At 41.9% G+C, this 27,605-nt stretch overlaps 1 protein-coding gene across 1 annotated transcript in view; it reads left to right on the plus strand.

Moving 5' to 3' along the window:
• Positions 1-2,164: 2,164 nt before the first annotated feature.
• Positions 2,165-27,605, plus strand: part of PLCXD2 (phosphatidylinositol specific phospholipase C X domain containing 2) — a gene marked incomplete at both ends in the record, with an annotated part of 57,152 nt that continues 31,711 nt past the window's right edge. The window contains one exon of the mRNA XM_080696041.1: positions 2,165-2,327. Within this exon, the coding sequence (XP_080552167.1) occupies positions 2,165-2,327 (163 nt within the window). The remainder of the gene's footprint in view (positions 2,328-27,605) is intronic.

The raw sequence follows: 27,605 nt of genomic DNA on the forward strand, positions 1-27,605 counted from the left end.
TTCAACTCAAACAGGTAGGTGATATATTCCCAATATCCTGTAGTGTACTTGGAAAAAGAATACTGTATTGCAGTGCCCTTTAAACTTCAAACAATGCGTGATAAGCATTAGACACCTGCACTTAGTTCACTGCCTAATGATACTCCTCCATGGAGACCCAAAACACGAAAACTAAAAGAAAAGGTCCAAGCCAACTGTTTTGCTAATACTATGCAACAAAGAAGGATTTAAATGAATTTTTTTAAAACTTGGTTGCATAATCTTTAATAAAGTGTCAAAAGGAGGCCAATGTGCTGCAGGAGTTATGCATATAGGAAGGTGACTTTGGGGTGCAGGACATAAAGCCTGGCCATGGTGACTGAATGCCAGCCAACCTACAGATCTGCATTTGATGTTCCAGTCTTCTCTGGCTGAATCCTGCCCATTGTTTTCTTTTCCATGAGGATCTGTCTGGCCTTGAAGCCTTCCAGAGCTCTACTGTCCAAGCCATGAGATTTTTCTTAACTTGCCTCATGTCAAGATGTCTCTATGATTTTCAGTATAATGTCCTCATAATAGTAGAGACCCTATGGTTCTCCACCATGGATAAGTACCATTTGAAGGAGCACTGCAGAAAGCTCGGAAGTGAGTTTGTGTGCTTACAGACCTCCCTGCTAGAGGACCTCAAACTAAAATGGAATTTGCAAATAGTGCTGCCACATGCCCTGTTCCATCAATGTTTCGAAATAATTTCCTCTATTAAAACAAAACACAGCCAGGCGTGGGGGCGCACGCTTGTAATCCCCGCGCTTGGGAGGCAGAGAGAGGAGGATCGTGCAGGTTAGAAGCCAGCCGTGCTGGCTTAAGTGACCCTGTTTCCAAATAAAAAATTATAAAAATGGGTCTAGGAGTGTAGCCCGAAGGTAAAAGGGTTTCCAGGAACCCCAGTACCACCAAGACAAACAAAAAACAAAACAAAACAAAACAACAACAACAACAACAACAACAACACCCACCAGCAACTGTCCCTGCCTTGGTGAAGAGCATGAGAGACAAAGAATGTGAAGGAGGGCTTTGAACAACGGAGCAATACATATTATTTTCTCTCCTTTGTAAACTGGGGGTCTTAGCTCAGAACTGCTACCAGGTCCTGCCAGGTGAATCTTCATTGTGTAATGCCTGGAACACAGGCCATCCTTGATGTTGTCATCCAAATATGAGATACAGCACCTCTGTCGGCCTCTTCATGGCTCTCATTTTCGCTGCCTCTGTGGTTTACGGAAAATGTAATACTTTCTGGGTAAATGCCACCGCCTGTGAGTGAGTGTATTGGGATGGGTTGGGGGAGGAGAGAAAAAATATTTGCGGCCATGTAGAACATCTCAGCGCTGATACCGCGAAAGATTGGAGGAAAGAAAACCTATTGGAGGGCCGACCGATCAAAGCCTGCAAATCTCCACTTTGCTGGAGCTACCGGGGCACCTGTCTACACACAAAAAAGCGGGAGTAAGGAAAGGAGCGGAGCTGGGAGCTGGGGAGGCGTGGGAGCCCGGAGGCGGGGCAGCTCGAGGGCGCCAGCCAATCAGCGCGCGCCGCCGGCGGCCAATCACCGGCCGCGCAGCCCGCAGCCCGCCCGGCAGTGCGGCCCGCAGCCGAGTCGGGCGGCTGCCGGTTACACCCGCGAGTGCCTTGAGGGAGCCTCTGGGCAGGGGGCGCCCGCCGCGAAGCCCGAGCAGCCGCCGGCGGGCCCAGCCCAGGTCCCGGCCCGCTGACCGCCCCGAGCAGAAGCCGGCTCCCGAGGCGCGGGGCGCGCAGGTGCAGCCCCGGCGAGGCTCCACGCGTGCGGGCACCTGTCTGTGCGCAGCCCGGGGCGTGGCTGCTCCGGCCGGTCCGTGTCTGTGAGGGCGATCTCCAGGGCCTGCCTCCCACACCTCCAGAGGGCAGCCTGGGAAGTTGAACGGAACTGGGACTGAGAGATTGAGGAACTAGCAGAGGCCGGCCCGAGGGGTGGGGGCGCAGGGGCTGGGGGTGGGGAAACCCTCCAGGACCCGCTCCCAGCCAGAAAGGCGTTTCGGAAAGACCGGCGTGACAGAGGTGGCCTTGAGATGTCCGGAGAGCCCCGAGCGGTGATGCTTACTGAGTGAGTGGCCGCGGGCGGAGCCTGGCCAGTCTGTGGACTAGAGGGATGCTTGCAATTAGGAAGGCGAGGAGGAAACTCAGGATGGGGACCATCTGTTCCCCCAACCCCAGCGGGACAAAGACAGCGTCGGAGGTCTGCAATGCCGACTGGATGGCCTCGCTGCCCCCTCACCTCCACCACTTCCCCCTTTCCAATCTGGCAATCCCAGGTACTCTCTATTCCTACTTGTTCACACTGTGTTGAATTCTGCCATTTTAATGTTAACGGGTTGGGTTGCTCTTCTATTGTGCTGAGAAGGTAATTGTCAGTGACCTCTTTTATTCCAAACCCCAAACTTAACCCTGAATCCTCTGGTTGAAAGAGATTTAAGTACACTGCATCATTGGCACAGGGACCCAGGAGGATGGAAGCAGGTACTGTTGGTTGGATGGTTTTGTTTTGTGTATACTTGATATTCTCATTGAAAGAATATTAACCTTCTTTATGTTGGGGCCAGGGTATGTGAGGTGTGTATTTACTTGAGTCACTTAAAGAAAAAAGGAGAGATCAATGGTGATGTTTAAAAAGTAATTAATAATTTTAGATCTGGTTCAAAATTAAAATCCCCCAAATAATTCTTATTTGTCTTTGTATATGAGGGAAAGAAGCAAAAAACAAAACAGATAAACATTGGAGAATAGGTTCAGAATCAGGGCTGGGTATAAAGGCACATATTTTTGTTGTTGGAAAAGCCAGAAATAGAGGATGCAAGCTCTCATCACAGGCAGTCATTAGGTGTGATGGGGTGGTGGTGTTTGAAGCTTTGTCTATATATACACAGGTGTCTGCCTGACTGATCTAGAATTGCAGGCTTGAAAAGCACTTCTGCCCCAGCCACTGCATCTCTGCTGGGGGGAGGGGGTTATACTGAAATCGCTCTCTTTAGGTTGGTGTCCTCCTTCCACTGATAAGGTGCTTAAAGCCTGGTTCCCAGGGAGAGGTATTTAATAGATTACAGTGAGTTTGGCCTAGTGCACTGAGTCTTTTGATCCTGATACTTGGAAAGCACTCAAGGAGCAAAGGGGTGGATGTCTGCCAATCCTTTTTCCCTCTTGGAGACATAACAATTGAAGTTCATCGCTAAGCTACCAGACAGACTCCCCAGCATTCCCTGGATCAGTCTGCTTTTTGGTGGCTGAAAAGATGACCTCATGCAACCCCTGATCTGTGCTTTCTATACATGAGGGAATGCAGTGCAGACTTCCAATGCTGGCTCTTCTTGCTCACCTCTTTTTTTGGAGGTCTTCCAGGTTCATTGTCCTCATGGGCCCTTGTTGCTTTTGAGCAAGAAGAGGCTGCTAAGTGTCTTTTTCCTTAGGATCACTTCTGTTTTACTAGCCATTAACTATAGTTCTTTGGGAAGTACCTCATGGTCATGCTTTGGAACATGTCTTTTTCATATGTAATTGATGTCTGTAGAGTCATCATTGAAGTGATGTAGGAGGCTGTTTTGGCATTAGTCATTCTCCTCCAGGCTCTCCTATGGAATTACTGTGTTGGATGATATGGCAGGTAGTGTGTGTTTGCAAGCAGAATGGCATCTTAGGCAGGCCATAAATGGCCCTGTCATTCAGGACATGTCTGTGTAGTTTGGGGCTTCCTTCTTTCTTGCTGTACTTTGGATAGTTCAAACTGTATCAGCACTTCTGTATTCTGACTTTGGGACTCTAGAAAGGAGCTTAGCTCCCCTCCCCCCTGTGATCTATGGGGTATCTCACAGTTACTAGAATTTCCATGGGAAGCACACAGCTTTCCTGCTGCTGTAACTGGAAATTCTATGATTAGCTGCTGTGTGGGACTCACACAGTTGTTCACCCTGCCTTGTGAAGTCCAATCCTGCTAGGCAAAAAGAAAAAAGAAAAAAACAGCCTTGATTCCTCAGAAGGAATTCACCATTGTGAAATGTCCTTTGCCCAGGAGTGGAAAAAACAAGTGTGTGTGTGTGTGTGTGTGTGTGTGTGTGTGTGTGTGTGTGTGTGATATAGACAGAAAAAACTCACATATAAAGTACTAGCCTTTCATGAAATCCCCCCTGATAGTTTTCTTTTCTCCACTTTGAGCTTAATACTGCCCAGCTAAAGGCTGGTACTTAAGTTCTACCAAGCCTTGCTGAGAAATTTTGAAATATGGAAGGCATTGGGGAAGTGGGGCTATCATCTTCCTCCTTCTATTTCTTTTTCTCTTCCCCCTTATTGTTACACTTATCATAATACTTATTATTTACTGAACTCTACCATGCAGCACCCATTGACATATATTACCTAAAGTCCTTACACCTCCCTGAAGAAGGTATTATCATCCTCATTTTAGAGATGACTGTCCAGAAACTTTAAGTTATTTTTTTCAAGATCACACAAATGCCAAGTGTCAAAACTAGTACCTATGTGGCCGCAAAAAAATAAACACTGTCCCTGAGCACTCCAGAGTGGGTTTTGGAGAGTGCAGAGCAGTGGAGGTGGTCTCTAACTGAAAACCAGCCTTCACCGACTATACTGTGAATCAAGTGAAATAATTTGTAAAACTAAATGGTCTTCATTTGAGTGATTACTCATCACTGTGGAGATTAGGTAGACCTAATCTTAAAAAATTAAGTTCAAATTTAGTTACTCAGTTGTGTGTGTGTGTGTGTGTGTGTGTGTGTGTGTGTGTGTGTGAAAGAGAGAGAGAGAGAGAGCATGTGCAAGTTGAAGTGCCTCATTTCAGGCTTCTGGAAGACTGATCAGATATGTCATGAGAGGGCGAAGGCAGCAGTGACATGGGAAAGGTCAGGGAAAAAGCGGGGTTTTTAATAATAGCAGAACTGGGATGGAATAAACTATGTCAGATCTAAAGTCCACCTGCTGCATTTGCCTAAGTCCTGATAGGAGAGAACAGGTGTGAGTGTGTACCTCACAACAGAGCCTGGATGGATTATTTTACTTCTGCAACTGCAAAGAACACCTGTTAATCATCAGTATCACCCAAACACATTGAAATATCTTGGAGAAGAACCTCTGGGTAATCCTCATTGCCAACTGTACAGAATCACTTGATGTCTGCAGGGTAAAGGATTTAGAATTTACAAAAGTCAGATATTTAAAAGTAAAGCTTTAAACTCTACATTTTCACAAATGTTATGAAAAGCATGGTAGTTTCTGTGGAAAGATGAATGGAGAGGGAAAATATTTTTCTACATTGTATACTGCTTTTCAGTGAATTTTTCTACATATATTTTAGTGTTATTTCTTCTTTTTTTCTTTACTATGATCTTTCTCTTTTGTTTAAGGTAAACTATTTGGTCTGCCAGGAAGATCCTTTAACTTAAGAGTCTTGAAATTTGTGGTTGATTCTGGCTATGTGATATTATTAAGCTACCTAAATTCCTCAGGCCTTAGTTTCTTTGTTTGTAATTAAAACATTGGATTAAATAAGTAATCAAGTCCTTTCCAGATTAAAATGCACTTGATTAATTTGAGTGGCATGTTTTGTTGCTGATTCTTTGTCCAGCTTTAGAAAGAAAGAAGAATAATTGAGTCCTTTTAGGTCTAAATACCATATCTTTTATGTCTCTTCAAAACATGAAATTATTTTTGGCATGTGCAAACACACTCACTTTGGTATCCTAAAAGGAATTGTGGATTGGTTGAATGAAATAAACTTTTACCTCATCAAACCCTGAGTACTTTTTAAGAAACCTCCATGCTCAGTCCTGTGGAAGAACAAAAGATGAAGCAGGCCCTACTATCAAAGTAGCTTACAGTCTAATAAATTCTGTCTGGCTAGCTATCAATCAGTCATCTACCTACCTGTCTATTCATCCCAACCTGCATATTTTTTTAAAAAAAGAACAAATTCAAATAAATGTTAAAACAAAATATAAATAATGTGTTATATAAAAACAGAATAGAACTACTAATTCTAACTTTTAAGATGAGGAGCCACTTTTGTTGAGAAAGTAGCATTTGATATAGATTTGAAGAATGTTCAAGATTTCAAGAGATATGGCTTGGGAAGGGAGCTTTCCAGGTAAAATAGGAAAACTAAGCTAAATAATGGAGATCTATTCAGGAACTGACTGGAGGAATCCTCTCCTGCCCCTCCACATCCCTTGTTAGTACCTGCATCATGGCATTTCTCAACATATTGTCAACTTAACTGCTTGTCTTTGCCATACTCTGTGAACAACTTGCAAACTGAAAATATGGCTTATTTCTTTTTTAATCCTAATAAATCCTAGTAGAAAGTAGCAGCTCAGTCATTTGTGACTGTCAGTGAATCATTTAATGCATAGAAGTACAGGGTAAAGAATGTCGGGCAAGTGTCTGGCAGCCTCCACCACTGCACATGGGATCACAGCTAAGCCCAGCAGATGGGTGAGCTTTGCTTTGTGTAAATAGCCACATGAAGATTTTTCCAATCCATTTCTTGTTGTGCATCACACCTCTGAAGCCCTTCTAGATAAGGTTCATCATGAATCCCCTTGGAAATGAAATTTCAGAGGCAGATGCTATGGCTAGAAGGGTTGGAAGCAAGCCAGGTATGGTGGTGCACACTTGTAATCCCAGCATTTGGGTGGCTGAGACAGAAGGATCCCGGTTCGTGGACAGCCTCAGTTACTTAATGAGGCCCTTTGCAACTCAGTGAGGCCCTGTTTAAAGAAAAATAAAGAATAAAAAGTCAGGTTGGGGTGTAGCTAGGAGGTAGAATACACCTGAATTCCATCTTTAGTACCATGGCGGGTGGGGAGAAGAGTTGGAAGCAGAGCACTGGTGTAACTGACTTCTGTTGTGGAAACAATTCTTTGACCTAGCACCCTTCCTGCCTTCCTTTTTCCCTTGTCAAGTCAGAGAGTTTCATTTTTCCTGCCTTTCCCCTCTTCACCCTTCCTTTCCACAGCCAGCCCTTCCTTGGGAGCTCCTCGCTGGCTCTGTCTTCTCAGGTTGCTGGTGCTCATCCTTTTTTTCTTTGATCCTATCCTTCTTCCTATGCTGCTGTGCCCTTGACCACTTGGTGAATCCTGTACATGGTTAACATGGAGACACAGTCACGAGTGAGCAGGATAACAGGGTCAGTACTCAAATCCTGCTTCTGGAAGTCGGACCAGGTCTGGTGCATCTGAAAGAGATTGGAGGACCCTACCAAAAAGGCACAAAATTTTATAAAGGGAAGGTTTGGTTGGCTCTATTTTGAGGAGATCATGAGCTGGGAGTTGGCCCTAGAACAAGTCCACTCTTTATAGGACTCGAGAAAACCAGGTACAAAGCTGAATATACCATTGCTGACTCAGTCAAGAAAAAAAAAAAAAAAAACAGAGAAGACCAAAATGGTTCCTTAAGTGGGACTAGATTTTTGGTTTGTTCCTCATATTTTTTCCTATCTAGATAGTCTTGGTGAAGAATAAAAAGAATCTCTAACTTTGGTGTTCCTATAAGTGGGCTTATCTCCTAAGACAGCTCATTACTTCCATAGCACCTCCCCTGCAAATCACGCAGTAGCCACCAACAATTTAGAAATCACACATGTCCATAAGAAGCTGTGTCATGGATTGGTTAAAAGCATGAAAGCAACAGCCAGATCACCTGGAGTTACCCCTCACTTGGTCGTGAGCAAGCTGCTTAAACTGTTTTGTGGTTCAGTGTCCCTCTTTGTAAAGCAGGCATGAAATGGCTCTATCTCATCTTCTTAGTGTGAGAATCTAATTTATATAGTGTGCCTTCTGGTGCAAAATAAGCAATAGTAATATAGTTATTACTATGATTAATATATTTTAAAATGAATCACAATATTCATCTATTGAAAACCTGTGTCTGAACTAGATAACAGAAACAGAGGTATAAGGCAGTCCATGCCCTCAGGCAATTTACAATCTCATTAAGGAGTTGAGCATCCAATTAAGCCATGCCACTCTGTTTGATCAGATTAGGGCAGCTCGACAGGCCACCTCCTCAAGGGGCTTTAGACTTAAGGGAAGGATACATAGGGGGTTGCCCAGGATGTGAGCACCCAAGGAGTCTTAAATGCAGTATGTGGCTGGCTAATCAAGAAGGCAGAAAGTCTTCAGCTTTTTACTTCATCCTGTCCACCCATTCTAAATTGCACTAACATACTGTCATCTATAGACACTCAAAGCCTTTGGGGAAAATTCAGCTTTCTGTGACATGGCAGGCCCATATTGTTAATTCTGTCCCTGTTCTCATTTCCCCATCTCTTGTCCTCCTAACCCAGTCATTCTGTTTCCAGCTCAAGAGTGAGAGTATTACAGAAGGAAACTGTATACATATTTTACTACTCTCCCCCAGCTACTAGAGTAGCTTTACCATCCCTATAGACACATGCATCACCCCCACACAACAAATATATACGCATCCCACCTCCCCAACACACACACACAAACATACACTCGCCTCACCCCCACACACATACATGTACCTTACCCCTCAACACACACACGCACGCATGCACGCACGCACACACATCTATAACCTCAGAATTCTAATTTCTGTTATTTATCCTTCATAAATATCCTGAAAACCATACCTACCTACAGTTAAGATCCTACTAGCATGCTGCTTTCGCTACATGTTCTTGTCTCTGACATGCTTCAAAGTCAAAGGTGTGGTCTCTGGCACATGGTTTGATTTGACCTCCACAGGGTGGGACGGCTGTCTCCTCGTCTCTCTCTAGACACTCGGAGCTTAGGAGCACAGGCACACTAAAGGAAACGTCAGTGAAATGCTTCAGCCTTTGAGAAAAATCACAAACCACTTTGCAAATGCTGACTAACCCCACTTAGAGTTTCCAAGCAGGCCTGCAGGATTATTTATAGACATTGTGATGGGTGGGTGTGTTTGTGTGTGTGAAAAGAATTGATCACACACCAAGTAACAAATTTAGGTGTGGGAGATCTGTGACTAAATCTCTTTTGACAATTAGCCTGTGTGGTTAGGCAGGAATCTTGCCACCTTTTCACTGTGTTCTTACATCAATAGGATCTTGGATTATTATTGCCAAACACCCCTGAGGATCAAACAGTATACAGGAGGATTGCATTTGATTGTTTTTAAGGAACTCCAGGAAAAAATGGATTGGGTTACAGAGACCTGCAAGATCCAAGGGGACACAAGGCAGCTGAAATTTTGTAAGAGAATAAAAGGTTGTTGTTGTTTTTATTTTAATTTCCAACTACTATAAAACTATCAACTATAAAGTATCACTTCTCAGAATATTTTATCTACGTATTTTTATGTACAGATCTCAAAATATCAAAATAAAGAAGAAAATAAGAACCATTTGTGCCATGTTTTAGAGTACAGACAGCAGTAGTCTTCACTAATGGTACAACTGAAAAATTCCTACACTCTATCAAGCTGGGATGAATATTTTATGAACATGTATGATTTGAAGGCTTATGTCCTGAAAGTAATATTTTTTTTTTTTTGGTGGTACTGGGTACTGGAGTTCCTGGAAGCCCTTCTACCTCCAGGCTACACTCCAAGATCTATTTTATACTTTTTTCTTTTTTGGAAACAGGGTCTCTTAAGCCAGCACGGCTGGCTTCGAACCTGCAGGATCCTCCTGTCTCCGCCTCCCAAGCGCAGGGATTATAAGCGTGCGCCACCACGCCTGGCGTGAAAGTAATATTCTTAAAGTGAAAATGAAATCAAATGCAAAAGAAAAAAAAAGCCAAACAGCTGAAGGTGAAAACAGTACTTCGATCCACTCCTCCTAGGTTTGGGTTCAGATTCTATCAGGAAGTGTCTATATGATCCTCATAAGAATTGTACAAGCATGTTACACTAATATGACTTTAAATATCAGTGCTTGTTGAGTCCTTTTTACTTCTCTGAGTCTCACTGCCATTGTAGAAAAAAAATGTATTCACTTAAAGGAAAATTATTTAGATTTAATAATAAATAAATAAGGGAAATTATTCATTTAAAAGGTATGGGTATTTTTTGAGTATCCTTTGTACCAGATATTGTGTTAAATAAGGAGATTGCAGAGGTTAATAAAATTCTTCTCCCTGCTCCTCATGAATGTATGATCTTAGCAGAAAGCTAAAATACAAACATAATAGAGAAGAATGCATAGTATATTATAACACTCAAAATACCAATTCTCAACTTTGCTACTGGTCTTAAGAGCAAAGTGTGGTAGGTTGGGCTTCCAGGAGAAGGTGACCTTTGGGTGAGTCATAAAGGACAAGAAGTAGATATCCCGATAAAAGAGATGGAGAGCAGACTGTCAGAATGCAGAGGTACTGAGGAGTGGCAGATGTCGGTGACCTTGAAGAAACCCAGGCAGTGTGGATTTCATTTAAAGAAAGCAATGGAGATGAGGCTGGAAACACAGACAGGAGCTAGAGCCTAATGAGCCTCGTATGTCATGCTAAGTTTGGAAGTTATCCTGAAGGCAAGAACAGCCGATGAGAGGTTTGGTGAGATGAAATCTCATAAAAGTAACTGCCTAAGAGTGGAATGAAAGAAAGCAACCCATCAATTTTTAGAGACAGTGAGGGCCAAAAAGAGAAACTTCTTGTTTCTTTAACATGTGAAAAAAATTCATCGTGTGTGTGTGTGTGTGTGTGTGTGTGTGTGTGTGTGTAAATTGACTTATTCTATATGCCAGGATTTTTCGCAGGCACTGGTAATTCAGTGGTGATGAATACAGGCATGGTTTCTGCCTTTAAAGAGCTTGCAAGTCTAGTTGGACAAATAAATATTTAATCAACCAGTTACAACATATTATCCTAGTAAGATAACTACTAGAGAGATACAGGGTCATCTTAGCAAGACCAGGGAACCCCCTAGAGGACACGATGATTAACTCTGCCCCTGTGAAACATGTATAGGAATTAGCTCTTGGGGTGAGGATCAGGGTAATAGTGCCGGAGGAGGGGATGCAAAATGGGGTAAAGACCTTGCAGAGAGACCATGGCTCAGTAATGAGCCAAAATAGGGACTTAACCTTAACAGGAGTGTGAGGCGTTTTAAGCAGGTGAATGATGAGGCTAACTTTGTGATTTGAAAAGCTCTCTCTGAGGGCAGCACACAATGTATGGAAACCAAGAAGAACTGTGACCAAAGGGACAAATCAGAGTGGCGATGAGGTCATCCAAGAGAGAGGTGGTCAGACCTGAGGGAATAGCACCATAGACAAAAGGAGAGGGTGGACTCTGGACTCTGGAGAGCTTGAGAGGGAATTAGCAAGTGGAGTTGGTGATTAACTGCAGGGTAGAGCAGGGACTTGGCTGGGTGGCGAGTGGAGGAAGTGGCATTCCCAGATATACCAGCACAGGACAAGCAACAGGGTTAGGGTGATGGAAGGAACAGATACATTTAGTCAGGGCCACACTGAGTTGAGGTACCTGTGGGACAGTTCAGAATTAGGAAAAGAGCATAGATTGGTAGTGCCCAGGGTGGATGATTTCAGAGCTAAATCTCACATTTCTCGGTTTGCACAATCCCCTGTTCTCACACACTGATACCATTGTATCTAATATCACATGGTTTGACTTAAAGCTTGTATTCTTATTTTCATGGTGTGTGTGGTGCTAGAGATTGAACCCAGGGGCATTCTACCTCCAAGCTACACCCCCAGCCCGATTTTTTATTCTTTATTTTGAAACAGGGTCTCACTAAGTTGTGGAGGGCCTCACAAAGCAGCTGAGGCTGCTGAGAACCACAATCTTCCTGTCTCAGCCTCCCAAGTACTGGAGTTACAAGCATGTTCCACCATGCCTGGCTTGTATCCTTATTTTTAAGATATTTTTAGATTTTAGGATTTTACTTCTTTCAGAAAATCTTTCCTGAATGTTGAGTCCTAGAGAGGAGATGCTCTCATGCACTGGTGTAGTATTTTGCCTGTTCTGCTTGAGTTCTGTTATTTCTTCTTTAACTGATTCCCCAACCATTACTGGCAGCTTGGGGATGGGAATGGGAATGGGGATGGGATGGGGATGAGGATGGAATGGGGATGGGGGTGAGCTGTGTGTACCAGGCATTTGTGAAATAGAAACTTTTGGATACTTTACCACAATCATCATGTACCATTTATTTCACACAAGGACATTCAGGGTTGCTCTATCAAGAGGCTCAATAAAAGCAAGAATAATTTTTAACAGAATATTTAAGTCAACTTTTTTCTCCTACGTTTACCCTAAACTTTAGTGTCTTTCTTTCTCTTGTGTTAAAAAAATAAATAAAATGTTTCCAGAGGTGCTGGCACATTCGTGTAATCTCAATACTTGGGAATTTAAGACAGGAGAATTTCAGAATTGAGGCCAGCCTTAGCAATTTAGTGAAGCCCAACTCTATTTAAAAATATAGCTGGGCGTGGTGGCGCACACTTGTAATCCCTGTGCTTTGGAGGCGGATACAAGAGGATCACGCAGATTCAAAGCCAGCTTCGCTGGCTTAAGAGACCCTGTTTTCAAAAATATATATATAAAATAGGTCTGGGAGTGTAGCCCGGAGGTTTTCCAGGAACCCCAGTACCACCAAAAAAATAAAAAATAAAAAATAAAAATAAATAAATCCAGGTGTGGAGGTGCACACCTCTAATCCCAGTACTTTGAAGGCCGAGACAGGAGAATTCCAGGTTCAAGGACAGCCTCAATATGTAGTGAGTTGCTCATCAACCTAGTGAGACACTCTTTTAAAATAAAAATTAAAAACAAATAGGGCTGAGGGTATAACTCAGAGGCAGAATTCCTTCAGGTTCAATCCCCAGTACCACAAAATAATAAATAATTAAATACATACATACATACTAGGGGTAAGGGTATAGCTCAGAGATAGAATGCCCTCTGGGTTCAAGCCCAGTAAATAATAATAACAACAATAATAATAATAATAATTTTTTTGGTGGTACTGGGGTTCCTGGAAACCCTCTCTCCGGGCTACACTCCCAGACCTATTTTTATACTTTTTTATTTGGAAACAGGGTCTCTTAAGCCAGCGTGGCTGTCTTCGAACCTGCGCAACCCTCCTGTCTCTGCCTCCCAAGCATGGGGAATACAAGCGTGCACCACCATGCCCGGCTCAATAAATGTGTTTTAAAGACAACAGAATTACCTCCGAGCAAAGGGGGCTCCTCAGTGATAAGCAGGTTACATATAAGAGGCTACTTGACAAAAGATGATGCCTTCTGCTTGGGACACAGAGTCAGATGCACATTAGCAGAAAAGAGGAAGAATTTATTAGTGAATTATTTATAACATATTTTACTTGGGGGTGGGGATTCAGGTCTGTATGACACTGGAGGAAAAGAAAACTCTTTGGAAGAGAATAAACACACACACTCATGGCCTGAGGACTTTAAGTGCCTCCCAACCCTGGACTGAAACCCCTTGGATATGCATACATCCCAAGATGAGAGCTGACCTGGAGGCTGCCTAGAGTCATGGGACACCCATGTGCTCTGCAGGGCCTTGGGGAGGTTTGGTGCTCTCTCTGTGCTTCTCAGGAAACCTCAGGGCAGGAGTACAGGCCGTTTGAGAGAGGCCTTTAACCAAAGAAGCTCAGCTTGCATCTGTTTTACACATAAATATTTCATTTGAAAACTCTGTTTGCCTGGAAATCCCCTTGGAAACCTCTCATTTATTCCAAGTCTAATCTACCCAGCCAGTGCAGGGTAGACCAGGCCCCCAGGTCCATGTCTGTCCTTGGAGAGTCAGTGCCCTTTGACCTCTCCACATATAACAAAAAATCAGGTGATCAGCAGCCTCTGTTTCCAGGTGTTCTGCCTTAACACATTGCTTTGTCGTGTTGTGAATAATTACAACTTCAGTGGGCAAGTGATTAAATACTAAGCTAGCCACATGGCTCGCTCAGATTTTTCTGGGAGTTTTGTGATTATTATTAATACTCTGCCACATGTTTCATGGAAAATAATCAAGCCTGATAGATGAAGTTTATCCCTTTGGGTTGGCAAGAAGATTATTAAAGATGCTATTCTTCGGTTTGGGAGATGACTAAATGGTCCCCTCAATGTGATTCTGGGACTCCATGAAGGCTAATTTTGAGTCTCTTCAAGATGCCTCCGACTTCCTGAACATGTTAATATGAAGTCAAGTCTCTGTACATGCTACATTTTCCTCCAAGGACCTAATTCAAGTGTGTGAGATGGGAGGCCCCATGAGATGTTATTAGAAAATATATTACACATGTATATATTTCAGGGAATCTACTCTCTGGGAATTTTCTTTTCAAATTGTTCAGTGTGATATTTTATCATAGCGGCCCCTGTAAGTCCTCCATTCTGGTTTATTTTTGTCTTCTGTTTTTTGACACATTACCTCTTCATTGACCCAGAAAACTCAAGTTAGAAGGATAAATGGAGAAAAGTGGAGCTGAGGGTAAACAGATGCTAGGGGTGAAAAGGTGGGGATAGGAAACTCTCCCTGTAAAAAGAAGATAAATGAACCAAAGAAAAGTTTAGAAAAGGATCAGGGAACCTAAGCTTACCAGCCAAGGCAATCCTCTACACATCTGCTGGTTCAGGTGTTCCATGCATGCACTTATTCTACATGTGTGCATTCATACCTACTATCCCCAGAAACTTACCAAGCATGGAGATACGGGCATGAATTAGACATGATTCTGCTCCCAAAGACTTGCAGTTCGATGGCAGAAGCCGATACAGAGATAATCACCACCCAGTGTACTGAGTTCACCAAGGGTGACCCAAATGCCTTGGCAGCACAGGGGCACGCAGTGAAATCTGCGTAGCAATGCCAAGTGACTCACACTAATGACTGTGACCTGGGTCACCTACAAGCAATTAAAATGCAAAGGCCAGGAACAATAAGTTGGTTCTCAAGAATGATTAGGCTGGTTTTATTTTGTTTTGGTTTTGACATTTTTTTTTTTAAAGCACATCTTTCGCTATCTTCAATAACCAGAAAGCCCACTTCTCAGACATACCTTTGTAAGTTATGCTTTTAACTCAGGCCACATAAACATTTTAACATGAAGAATTATGATTTGTTCCTATCAAATTAACATAAATTAAATACCTGCGTTGTGGTACAAGATAGTGGTGTGTGTGTGTGTGTGTGTGTGTGTGTGTGTGTGTGTGTGTGTGTGTGTGTATTGCGGTACTGGGAATGAAACCCAGGGACATTCTATCACTGAGCTATACCTCCAGCCCTATTTTTTATTATTTATTTTGAAACAAGGTCTCACTGAGTTGCAGAGTGCCTCATTAAGTAGCTGAAGCTGTCTGAGAACCCAGATATCTCCTGTCTCGGCCTCACAAGTGCTGGTATTACAAGCGTGCACCACCATGCCTGGCCAAGATAATATTTTATAAAACTTCCCTAAACACCTCCAGCATTTAAGAATACAGGTTCATTGTTATACCTATTATTAACATTTATCTTTGTTTTTATTATTCCTCATTTGACACAGAATACTTGTACCTATCTATGATATACAGTGTGATAAATGAATACAAGCATATGTTGTATCTATCTTAACCTTTATTTGCATAGAAAAAATTATAGAGAAGTCATTCAGAGTGTAGGTTCTGATATTAGCACATATAGGATCAAGTCATGGTTACTAGTTCACAGCCATGAATAAAAAGCTTAACATTTGTGTGCCTTGGTTTCCTTCTCTGTAAAATGGGAATAATTATAGTATCCACTTCAAAAGCGCAGAGTTGGAAGAAGCACAAGCCACAATGCCACCTTCACTAAGATACCAACTGCAAACTTCAGGGTCCTCAAGACTACCTTTGTGTTTGAGAATTTCCTAAGACTTATAGGACTCACTGTAAGTCATATACTCATAATTACTGTGTGTTATCAAGAAAGTCTGCAGATTAAAATCAGCTAAGAGGAGAGGTGCATAGGGTAGGGTTTAGAAAATTCCAAATATGGAGCTTCCTGCTGCCCTCTCCCCATGGAGTCATGGACACTGTTACTTTCTTGGGATTGGTAGGTGACAATATGAAGGAAGTATTTTAAAGCAGAACTTTGGTACCCAGATATTATTGAGCCTTCACATGGCTCACCTCAGTATCTAGCCCTTCCAGAAGTTAAATTTACACCCCTATAACTTGAATACCAACCATAAACTACATCCTTATACTTTCTGATTTGTCTCAAAGCCCCTGCAGGCTTGACATCCCAAATATTTAAGAGACTACCTCCCAGGGACCAAGGGCAAAGAATAGACTTCTCTTCGGGTATGGTTAAATTCTTTATGATGCAACAAAACTGTTTAATAACTAGCTAAGATGATATGTATAATGTAAATAAAATATTGCTTAGCACAAAATAGATATGATGTTGTATATTATTAACTGTCCTTTTTGATTACCTAATACCTGCAGCTAGTATCATAGTAGATGTTGTTTAATTAGTGAGCTGTAGTTTATATACCTTGTAGGAGATATACAAGAGTTCAAATAGAGCCAATACAAGCACAATATGTGGAGTGCCTAGGAAAGAAACAAGCCAGCGGCGCTGGGGACTGGACCAGGGAGGGCTTACTTCCATACGAGGCTAAGGAGACTTTGTGGAAGACGGCACTTGTGGGTTAGACTGGGAAATCTGGGTGGGATTTCAGCACATGTGGAAGCCCATTCCAGACAGAGGGAAGCATGTGAGCAAAGTAAGAGGTGAGAAAACAAGGGCACCTTCAGCCAACAGAAAAGGACAACCATGGCTAACCAGAGAAATGAGCTGTGAAAGAAATGGAAAAGATCTGGTCAATGGGCTGAAGGCAAAAGAAAGAGGTGTTCCACCTTGTGCTGAGCACTCCATGCTTTCTTTTGCAGCCTATAAGGAGCCAGAGACAATTTAGGACCTGAAGAAAACCCTGAGAAGAAATATAATGTTCCCTTTATGGCTTCAGTCTTTGAACTGCTCTTTTCTCTACTAAAATACCCACTCTCACTTGACTGGGCCAATTTTAAATCATCCTGCGAGAAACAGCTCAGGAATTGCTTCTATACATACCTCCTTCACCACCGGGACTGTTTCCCTGTCTTTCTGCCATACACAGCTGTGCTTTGTCATCTCTGTACACTTGGTGTCGGGTTCAGAATAAGCACCTTATGCAAAAAGTGGAAGAAGGGAAGGAAAAGAAGAGAAAAGCGGAATCTTTAAATAGCTACAAAGGATGTAAGCACCAAGAACATATATTTCTAGTTAAGGGGAAACTAGGACATGCAAGAAGAAAGCAATGGTGCCTGGGGTGAAAAACAATCTCCTGAAAGCTGTGCAGTCTTCTTAAGTTTCCACAGGCTTTTTAAATGAGAACAAAGGCAGGCCTGGTGGCACATGCCTGCAATCCCAGTACTTGGGAGGTGAGACGGAAGGATTGCAGGTTCGAAGACAGCTTCAGGAACTTAGTGAGACTCTGTTTCAAAAGATAAAGTAGGCCAGGTATGGTGGTGCACACTTGTAATCCCCATGCTTGGGAGGCGGAGACAGGAGGATCCTGCAGGTTCGAAGCCAGCCGAGCTGGTTTAAGAGGCCCTGTTTCCAAAAATAAAAAGTAGGTCTGGGCATGTACCCCAGACATAGAAGGGCTTCCAGGAACCCCAGTACCACCAAAAAAAAAAAAAAAAAAAGATAAAGTAGAACTGGTAGGAGTATAGTTCAGAGGTGGAACTTCCTTGGGTTCAATCCAAAGTAACACACACACACACACACACACACACACACACACACACCACAAACGTATAGTAATATAAAGAAGCAGAAGAACAGACTACTTAGCTGGGTGTGGTGGCGCATGCTTGTAATCCCAGCATTCGGGAGGCTGAGACCTGAGGATCATGGTTCGTGGACAGCCTCTGCTACTTAGTGAGGCCCTCTGCAACTCAGTGAGACCTGGCTTCAAAATAAAGAATAAAAAAAAAGAGAGAGAGAGAGCAGGGGGTGTAGCTTGGAGGTCAAATGCCCCTGGGTTCCATCCCCAGACCCACAAAAAAAAAAAAAGACTACTTAATAATACTTAGTAGCATTAACTAGATGTTCAATATTGCTTTACTTATTTATATAAATCCTTACAAACAATCCAGTGATACAAGTACTCATTGTCCCCATTTTACAGATGAAGAAATTGAGGCCCAGAGAATTAAACACATTGAAAAACATCCTGATGATGATTCCAGAATTGTGAAAACTGGGCCTTGCCCAGATCATTTAATTGCATTCAAACAAAAGACACTTTTTGAGTTGGAGGTTGACCCAGCGCTGGGCTGTAGCTTCAGCTCCTTTTGTTGTCTGCACTGAAGGGTAGTTCTCTTTTCCTCTGAGGCCGTTTGTTTCCATGCCAGGACTCTCATGCAGGAGCACCCAGGAGGATGGTTCTGTTTGAAGGACTGCCTACTGACCTGGTCTGACTGAATAAGTTGCTTCCCCCCCCCTTTGGAAGATCAGACATCTAGGAGGCTTTTGATTGACTCAGAACAAAAGCAGCCCAGTGGTTTAAGTGGTCTGTGCAGTAATTACCCAGCAAGGCTCCGGAGAAGGAAAAATCTTTCAGCCTCTATACAGAAAGACCAGCGTGAGGCATTAGCAGGTGTGCGAGCTCCTCAGAACACTGGAGGGTGGGGCGTGTTTTTAGTCGCTTTCCCTGTTGAGGAGATGTAGAAATCTCCGTTAAACCCATCATTTCATGTAATTTAGACTGCTACTTATTGGATTTTCCTTCTTCCTTTTTCTTTTTTGTATCAGAGCACCGGGCTTAGTCCTTCATCACAGGAAGGAAAGAAAAAAAACCCTTCTTGTCCTTTAGGGGTCCTCGCTGAGAAACTTCCTTGTATCTGGTATCTGGGTCACTCTTCAGTTTGTCAGATGAATCTTAAAGTAGCCTTATCTCATGAAAAATTCAAGCTAAGATACATGACTACGAAGGTGGGTTTCCTTCTCAAAGTCTCCATGATAAATTTCATCAAAAAATGTCCCACAAAGCAATGAAACCCCAGCCTCTGGAGTAAAAGAAACTGTACCATGAACAATTAACAAGAAGTGAACTTTCAGCCAATGCGAACGTTCAGTTAATGTAGGGCAAACCTGACATCCGTAGGTCACCAACAGGTGCTTAGATGGTCCCCATGAATCTGTAGGAGGTGAAATTCTTAGACAAGCCAATAATAATAATTAATAGTAGTAGTAGTAGTAACAACAACAACAACAACAACAACAACAACAAACACATCCTAAGCTTGGGGAACGATTTGCTTTTTTGCAAATATGTTGAAGTGCACATGTATATATGCTGTTTAGTATAGTAAACATGAAAGAAACATTATTTCTTTACAGTCATTAAAAGTATTTGTTAAATAGGGCATTAAGTACTTTTAGTGATCAGGTAGTAAGTAGGAGCATCCTGGGGCAGGAATTGGGTGAGGGCTAATTGGGTAGTATGTACATGTACCTCCGCTATTTTGTACTTCATTAAGATGTATGATGTATGACTTCAATGCACCAATAAAAAAAATTAAGTAGAGACAAAAAAGGAAATATAAATTAAAAATAAAAGATAGAAGAAAACTCTAAGGCTCTTCTCACTTACCTCCAAACATGGAGAGACTGTGCTCCAAACATGAATCTGTAAACCGGGGTTCAAACAAGTATTCAGAGCAGAGCCAGCAATGAGTACTTGGCAGTGAAATTACAAAGGAAACATTTGCTCGACTGAAAGAAGGTTACAGTGCCCTCATGTGTCCCTCCATAGGAATTCTTTTGGGAATTTTGAGTAGCTTTCATCTTTCCATCAATTTTTCCTGCCTCAGAGTGAGGTCCAGGCATTTAGCTCTAAAGAAAAACTGTGGGATGTTATTGGAAGTAAATGAGCAATGTATTTGACTTATTTAATCAGTAAGAATATAGAAGTAATTGTACCATCCCTGGAGTATCTTTCTACATATGAGCCTCTGTCAGGCCTGAGTTTCAGTCCTAGGCAACTACTTGCAAATTGAGCTAGTTGTAAAACCAGTCTGAGCCTCATCTGCAAAATGCAGGCACATAATCCCTGCTCCGTAGGTGTATGGCAGAGATCAAGTGAGATGGTGTAAGCAAATACCTAGCCTGGTACTTGATAATAAACATTCAATACACCAAGGTTGTTTTAGTTATCTCCAGACAAAAGCCCCAGCCAGGGATTACCAGCAAGTTAAATATGAAGCTAGAAAGTCAAACATCAAGGAAGCAAATAGAATGTCTTAGTTCTTGATTGAAAAAGCTCCCATGAATTCTAGGGCCAAGGAAAGTAGAAAATACATGCTGAATATGTGATTCCTCCAAAAGAAACTTATCCTTTCAAATGGGGAGATTTTAGTATTAGGCTAATGGTTGTCCCACAAAAGGTAGGTGACACCTGATCTCTGTCACTAAGGATGTAGTAGTCAAAAAAGAAGCCCTATTATTAAAAAAAAAAAACAGTAGTCAAAAAAGAAGCCCTATTATAAAATAAAGAAAATATTTGAAAACTGGACCCTCTTTGTGTCATCGATACAGTCCTTTTAGAAATCTTTACTTATTGAGAGGCTAACCATATTAAAAAATCAACATAAAGAGAGGTAGAAAGTGGCTGGATGGATTCATACTTTTATTTTTAATTTTTTCAGCTCTTTATGACAGAAGCCATCTCAGCCAAAGTGTTCAGCAAAATTACAGTAAATCAAATCTCTTTAACCCAATGAACCTTTCAAAGGTTTTCTCCTCCCTCCAGTAATTCTCACAGCTCTCCTTCCCGTACATGTGGGAGGGAAATATCATTATTTATGATACAAGGAGGCTTGACCTTTAAATGTCAGTGCAAGTGCAGAGTCCAGCCATTCTGCTGTTACCTTCCATGGGCTTATTGGAGAATTGCAGAAATAGTGGGAAGGTGTGTAAACTAAATGGGAAGGGAGAGGGGAGAAGAAATAGCATCCATCTATCAGTGCTGCCATCTTTTCTGTTGTATAACCTGGGAAAAGTAAAGGAAGATTTGGCTTCTGTCATCTAAATACTTTCTCTGGGAGGAACAATCGCTTTATGTAGATTATTGTCAAGCAAGAGCAGAGAAAAGGCTGCTCAAGGTTTTTACTCCCAGACCTATTTTTTATATATATGTTTTATTTGGAAGCATGGTCTCACTAAGTTGCTGAGAGCCTTACTAAGTAGCTGAGGCTGGCTTCGAACCTGTGCAATCCTCCTGTCTCAGCCTCCCAAGCGCAGGGATTACAAGTATGAGCCACCACGCCCGGTTGCTCAATGTTTTTAAGCCTTACCTCTGACCCCCAGTGGGTCCCTCAACCTTCTGGTAATCTGTTACCTGGAAATAAGGCAAATGTGTGAGGCCAAGGCATTTATTATTTATAGAAAGCATCTCCTTGGACTCATCTGTAGTTAGGGAAGACTGAGCCTTTGGGCTTGCGGTGTAGACATGCTGTGTTCTATACCACCCAACCCAGTACTTTTCTAGGCAGCAAGAAGTTTATGCTCTGCTCACTCTGTGGTTAAAACTTAAGCCAACTAACGAAAAGATACATCCTGCCTCAGACTTGAAAGTCTCCTATTTGTGTGGATTAACTGGTCAGTACATTTTCTGGATGTTGCATTCCCTTCAGTAGGATTTGAGAGGCACTTTTCCTGGTGTTTGTCTTGTTTTCTTCTTTGTGCTTTTGTGCCTTAATACTGTCAATCCTCTTTCTCCTTAGGATGCCCCCAAATCAATACATCTTGCTTTCCTACCTGCATACTGCTAGTAGCCCTGATGATACTTTTTCATTCCAGTATACCAAGAAAAAAAAGGGTCCATAAAGGAATCTATCTCACTCAGAGAAGCTTCCTTGTTTACTGTCTACCTTCCTTCCCCCTTTGTATGACAAAACAAACCCTCTTCCCCGGTCAGATCAGCCCCAATCTGTGAACCATGGTCCAGGTTGTAGGTGAGGGAGGAATTCCTGGTGGGACAGGGCCTCAAAACAGGATTAGACTGAGACACCTGTGTGCCTCAGACAAAGAAATAATAGGGCACTTTAAAAACATTTGCTCATCCTTTAATGAGAACATAAAAGCAGAATGGTAGGAATGTCTACTGGCGCTGTCTCCTCTCCAGAGCCTCTCTCCTCAGCCCTGCAGGCCGCTACAATCCCCACTTCCTTTCCTTCACTGGGACTCAGCCTCCTCTCCTGCATCTCTGCTTCTCTCCCTCCCTCAGCAGAGCCCTTGAGGTCTTTCCAGGCTCCTATCTCCAAAGCGATTAATACCATTTCAAGTATGTCAAAAGCCCTTAATGCCGGAGATGAATATTTCAGTTGTGCTTGGCAAACAGAAGCTACTGCAGTTACCAAGATTCACTCTGCTTAGAGGAGTGGAGATTAGAAATGGCTTGTTTTCTCCGTATCACATGTTTATATGCGAGATAAGGAGTTTACTATGCACATCGAAGAGAGCTTTTTGTTGTTGTCTTAACATTGTACCCGTTTTGTAAGGAGTCACTAGTGAAAACCTGCCTCAGCTGGCCCCAGATTTGCAGTTCATAGCAGCATTGTTTCTTTCAGTACTGAGGATGGAACCCAAGGGCATTCTACCTCCGAGCTATACCCCCAGCCCTATTTTTTATTCTTTATTTTGAAACAGGGTCTCACTGAGTTGCAGAGTGCCTCACTAAGTAGCTGAGGCTGTCGGTGAATGGCAATCATCTTGTCTCAGCCTCCCGAATGCTGGGATTATAAGCGTGCCCCACCATACCCGGCTTTTGCAGCAATTCTTAAATGCCCTTAGTAGACTGGACCCTCTGTCATGCTCTGTTGCTGAGCCCCTCACCATGACCTTACAGGAGCCTTTAGTCTCAACAGAGCTGGCAGCCATCTGAGTGAGGAAGATCTGAGAGAGAAGCTGTTGGGCCCCCAGGGGAGTCAGGATCTCACAGCAGGGAGTTTGGAGGAGCTGAAGGGCCACAGAGGTGCTCCTGCAGAGTCCTTGTGGACACTGAGCCTGGGGATGGACATTCATGCCAAGGGGCTGAGCAGTTTCTAAATGGCTCCTCAAGAAACTTCACCTTACTAAATGGCTCCATTTGTACACCGAGACAAACACCTAGTGTTTTGTCATTTGTAAAATTAAGCAGTGGTGACTCCGGCCCTTGGAAAAATCGCCAGAGTTTTGAGTCAGATAATCTCGAATGAAAATGTTTTGACTGCCTTCATTTTAGTAGATTGGGAAAAAAAATTTTTTTTGAGTTTCTTAAAAATCACAGGTCATTAAAATGCAAGCACTTCTAGTGAGATAATGTGTTTGCGAGCCAAATCTCATTTTTAGCCCCTTTTCTGAAAACTATTATTGAGAGACTTCTTATTAGAAATTCTATGAAGACAGTCTTCTGTTCTCTATGTAAATCAAAGCATAAAATCCTTTTATTTTCTCAGAAAAATCCAACACTTTAATATTGCTTAACAAGCGATGAGGCCATCATCCCTGAAACTCAAGTGGGACTTGACAGCACAAGGAGGAGCCCTTGTCTCAGTGGAGCCTCTCAGTTTCTGATCCCGTTTCCATTCCGGGGCTGGTCTGTCTTTCTTCTTTTCCTCCTTAAGAGATGGGAACAAGTTAATCCCCCCCCCCCAGCTTAGACATTTAACATCACTGTGCTATCAGCTCTGTAGCACAATACTGCATTCTCTTCTGACGTCTGCACTAACCTCTTCTGGCCCATTTTGAGCTTTCTCTGATGCCTGGATGCCTTTTGGTAGTTAGCATCATAAGAATGACCTAGATAAAGTGGGAGTAAGACTTTTGGTCTTTTTTTGTTTGAGCATCTTTAATATCTTAGTATTGTTTGGAACATGAAAATACTCTCTATCCGGAGTAGACAGTTGGTATTTTGTGGATGTTATTTATCTAGAAAAATAAGTGTGATATTCAGTGCTTTTTATGCAGCATCAGCTCTGGTGAATATCTGGAAAGTCGGCTGCACCGGTTTTTTTTGTTGTTTTGTTTTGCAAACTGCCTATATTACTCTGGTCTTATATGACAGATACGGCCTGGGCTAATAGAGGAGGGAAGAAGATGCAAATTAAAAATTATATAACCTGGGGCCGGGATGTAGCTCAGTGGCAAAGCTCCTGCTTTGCAGGTGTGGTGCTCTAGATTCGATCCCCGGTTCCAAAAAAGATTAAAAAAAAAAAAAAAGGCATCCTAAGCAGCGAGCAGCACCCTCCAGAACTCTGTCTGCCCACCAGCGACCGGATCACATCGGCACAGAGACTCACACGGATTCCTGCACCAAGACAGCTCCTCCCACATCACCCACTTTCAACACTGGAAAGGCTCTGCTGACTGGCCGACACTCCTAAACTCCTAATATTAAGATTTGACTAAACACATTACTCACGAACGATGGGTAGAAATCAGAAAAACAGGACAGAGAACACTATAAATATGAGAACCAGGAGTTATGAAGAGACAGCAGAAATCACGAATACTGACCTACTAGAAATGCAAGAAGGGGAGTTCAGAATCTTGTTGTTCAATATGATGAAAGGTTTTAAAACAAGTATAGAGGAGGTTAAAGGTGAAATAGAAACACTAAAAAAGAATCAGAAAGAGGTCTGGAATGAAATGAAAGAGGCAATAAGTGAAATGAAGACAGCAATAGAAAGAAACTCTGGAAGATTAGATGAAATGGAAAACAGAATATCAATATTAGAAGACAGTACATCCCAAACCGAAAACACAGTCAGCGATATACAGAAATCTTTACAGCAACAAAACCTAAACATCCAGCAATTATGGGATAATATGAAGCGCCCTAATTTACGGATAATAGGCATTGAGGAAGGGATAGAGGTACAGACCAAGGGCATATGTAATATCTTCAAGGAAATAATCTCAGAGAATTTTCCAAATATGGAAAGAGACTTGAATCTTCAAGTACAGGAGGCATACAGAACTCCACTGAGACAGGACCAAAGAAAAACCACTCCACGCCACATAATAACCAAATTGACCAGCATAGAGGCCAAGGAAGGAATCTTAAAAGCAGTAAGAACAAAAGGACAGGTGACATATAGAGGCAAAACAATAAGAATCACCCCAGACTATACAACCCAGGTCAGGAATGCTAGGAGAGACTGGTATGACGTGATTCAGACCCTGGAAGAACATAACTTCCAGCCCAAATTAATCTACCCAGCAAAACTACTATTCAAGATCAATGGGGAAGTCAAAGTCTTTCAGGATAAACAGAATCTCAAAAAATTCATGAATTCAAAGCCAACACTAGAGAAAATTCTTAAAGAAATAAATCATAAGGAAGAAAAAAGAAGCAGACTCCAGAATCAGAGAAGCGAGGAAGTTAATAAGTGGGCCATTTAAGTAAAGAAGAAAGATCACAACACCCAAGAGTAGACAGAACACAAAATGGCAGAAAACAAAAAGCATATTTCAATAATATCACTTAATGTCAAAGGACTTAACTCACCAATCAAAAGACATAGACTGGCAATGTGGATTAGGAAACATAATCCAAACATATGCTGTCTGCAAGAAACTCACCTCACAGCCAAAGACATTCACAGGTTGAAGGTGAAAGGATGGAAAAAGATATACCATGCCACCAGTGACCGAAAAAGAGCAGGGGTAGCAACCCTGATATCCAACAAAACAGACTTTAAAATAAAACACATCAAAAGAGACAAATCAGGGCACTTCCTTTTATTAAAAGGAACAATACACCAAGAAGATATAATGATAGTAAATATTTATGCCCCAAATGTGGGTGCAACCACATTCGTAAAACAAACCCTTCTGGACATAAGATCCCAAGTAGACCCAAATACAATAATTCTGGGAGACTTTAATACGCCTCTCACACCACTGGATCGATCTTCGAGGCAAAAGATGAGTAAAGATGCTCTAGAACTAAAGGAAACCATAAACCAAATGGACCTAATAGACGTTTTCAGAGTATTTCAACCAGGAACTACAGAATACACTTTCTTCTCAGCAGCCCATGGAACCTTCTCCAAAATAGATCACATCCTGGGACACAAAGAAAATACCAGCAAATTCAAAAAATGTAATATAATCCCATGCATCTTTTCAGACCACAATGGAATAAAAGTAGAAATCAACAACAGGAAACTCGAAAGAAAGTATTCAAATTCATGGAGAATGAATGATACACTACTAAATGACGAATGGGTAAGAGCAGAAATTAGGGAAGAAATAAAGAAATTTATGGAAACAAACGAAAACAGAGACACAACCCACCAAAACCTATGGGACACCATGAAGGCAGTACTAAGAGGAAAGTTTATCGCATTGAGTGCCCACATAAAAAGGATGGAGAACCACCAAGTAAAGAACCTAATGAAACAACTCAAGGATCTAGAAATTCTGCAACAATCCATTCCCAAAGCCAGCAGAAGACGAGAAATCATCAAAATTAGAGCAGAAATAAATGAAATAGAGAACAAAAAAACAATTCAAAGAATCAATAAAACAAAAAGTTGGTTCTTTGAAAAGATTAATAGAATTGATAAACCCCTGGCCAACCTAACCAAAAGAAAAAGAGAATCAACTCAAATTACCAAAATTAGAAATGAAAAAGGAGATATCACCACTGATAGTGAAGAAATTCAAAACATTATCAGAAACTACTTTAAAAATTTATACTCCAATAGATTTGAAAACCTGGATGAAATTGACAGATTTCTAAACACAGTTAACCTTCCTACACTCAACCAAGAGGACATAGCAAGCCTAAACCAACCAATAACAACCAAAGAAATAGAAACGGCAATAAAAATTCTTCCACCAAAGAAAAGCCCAGGCCCAGATGGGTTCCCAGCTGAATTCTACAAAACCTTCAGTGAACAACTAATACCAATACTTCATAACACGTTCCGGGAAATTGAAAGAGATGGAACTCTTCCAAATTCCTTCTATGAGGCCAGTATCACATTAATCCCCAAACCAAATAAAGATACCTCAAGAAAGGAAAACTACAGACCAATATCCTTAATGAACATAGATGCAAAAATTCTAAACAAAATACTAGCTATACGCATTCAAAACTATATCAAGAGAATAATTCATCACGACCAAGTCGGTTTCATCCCAGAAAAACAAGGCTGGTTCAACATACGCAAATCAATACATGTTATTCACCACATAAATAGAACCAAGAACAAAAACCACATCATCATAGCAATAGATGCTGAAAAAGCATTCGACAAAATCCAACACCCATTTATGTTAAAAACACTGCAAAAAATTGGGATAGAAGGAAAGTACTTCAACATCATCAAGGCAATATACTGCAAACCCAAAGCCAACATTATATTGAATGGGGAAAAACTGCAAGAATTTCCGCTACAGTCAGGAACAAGACAAGGATGCCCACTTTCACCTCTCCTTTTCAATATAGTCCTTGAGACTCTTGCTGCAGCAATCAGACAAGAGAAGGAAATCAAAGGAATCCACATAGGAAGAGAGGAAGTGAAATTATCC

Source organism: Muscardinus avellanarius (assembly GCF_963383645.1).
Source record: "Muscardinus avellanarius genome assembly, chromosome: 5".
Lineage (NCBI taxonomy): Eukaryota > Metazoa > Chordata > Mammalia > Rodentia > Gliridae > Muscardinus > Muscardinus avellanarius.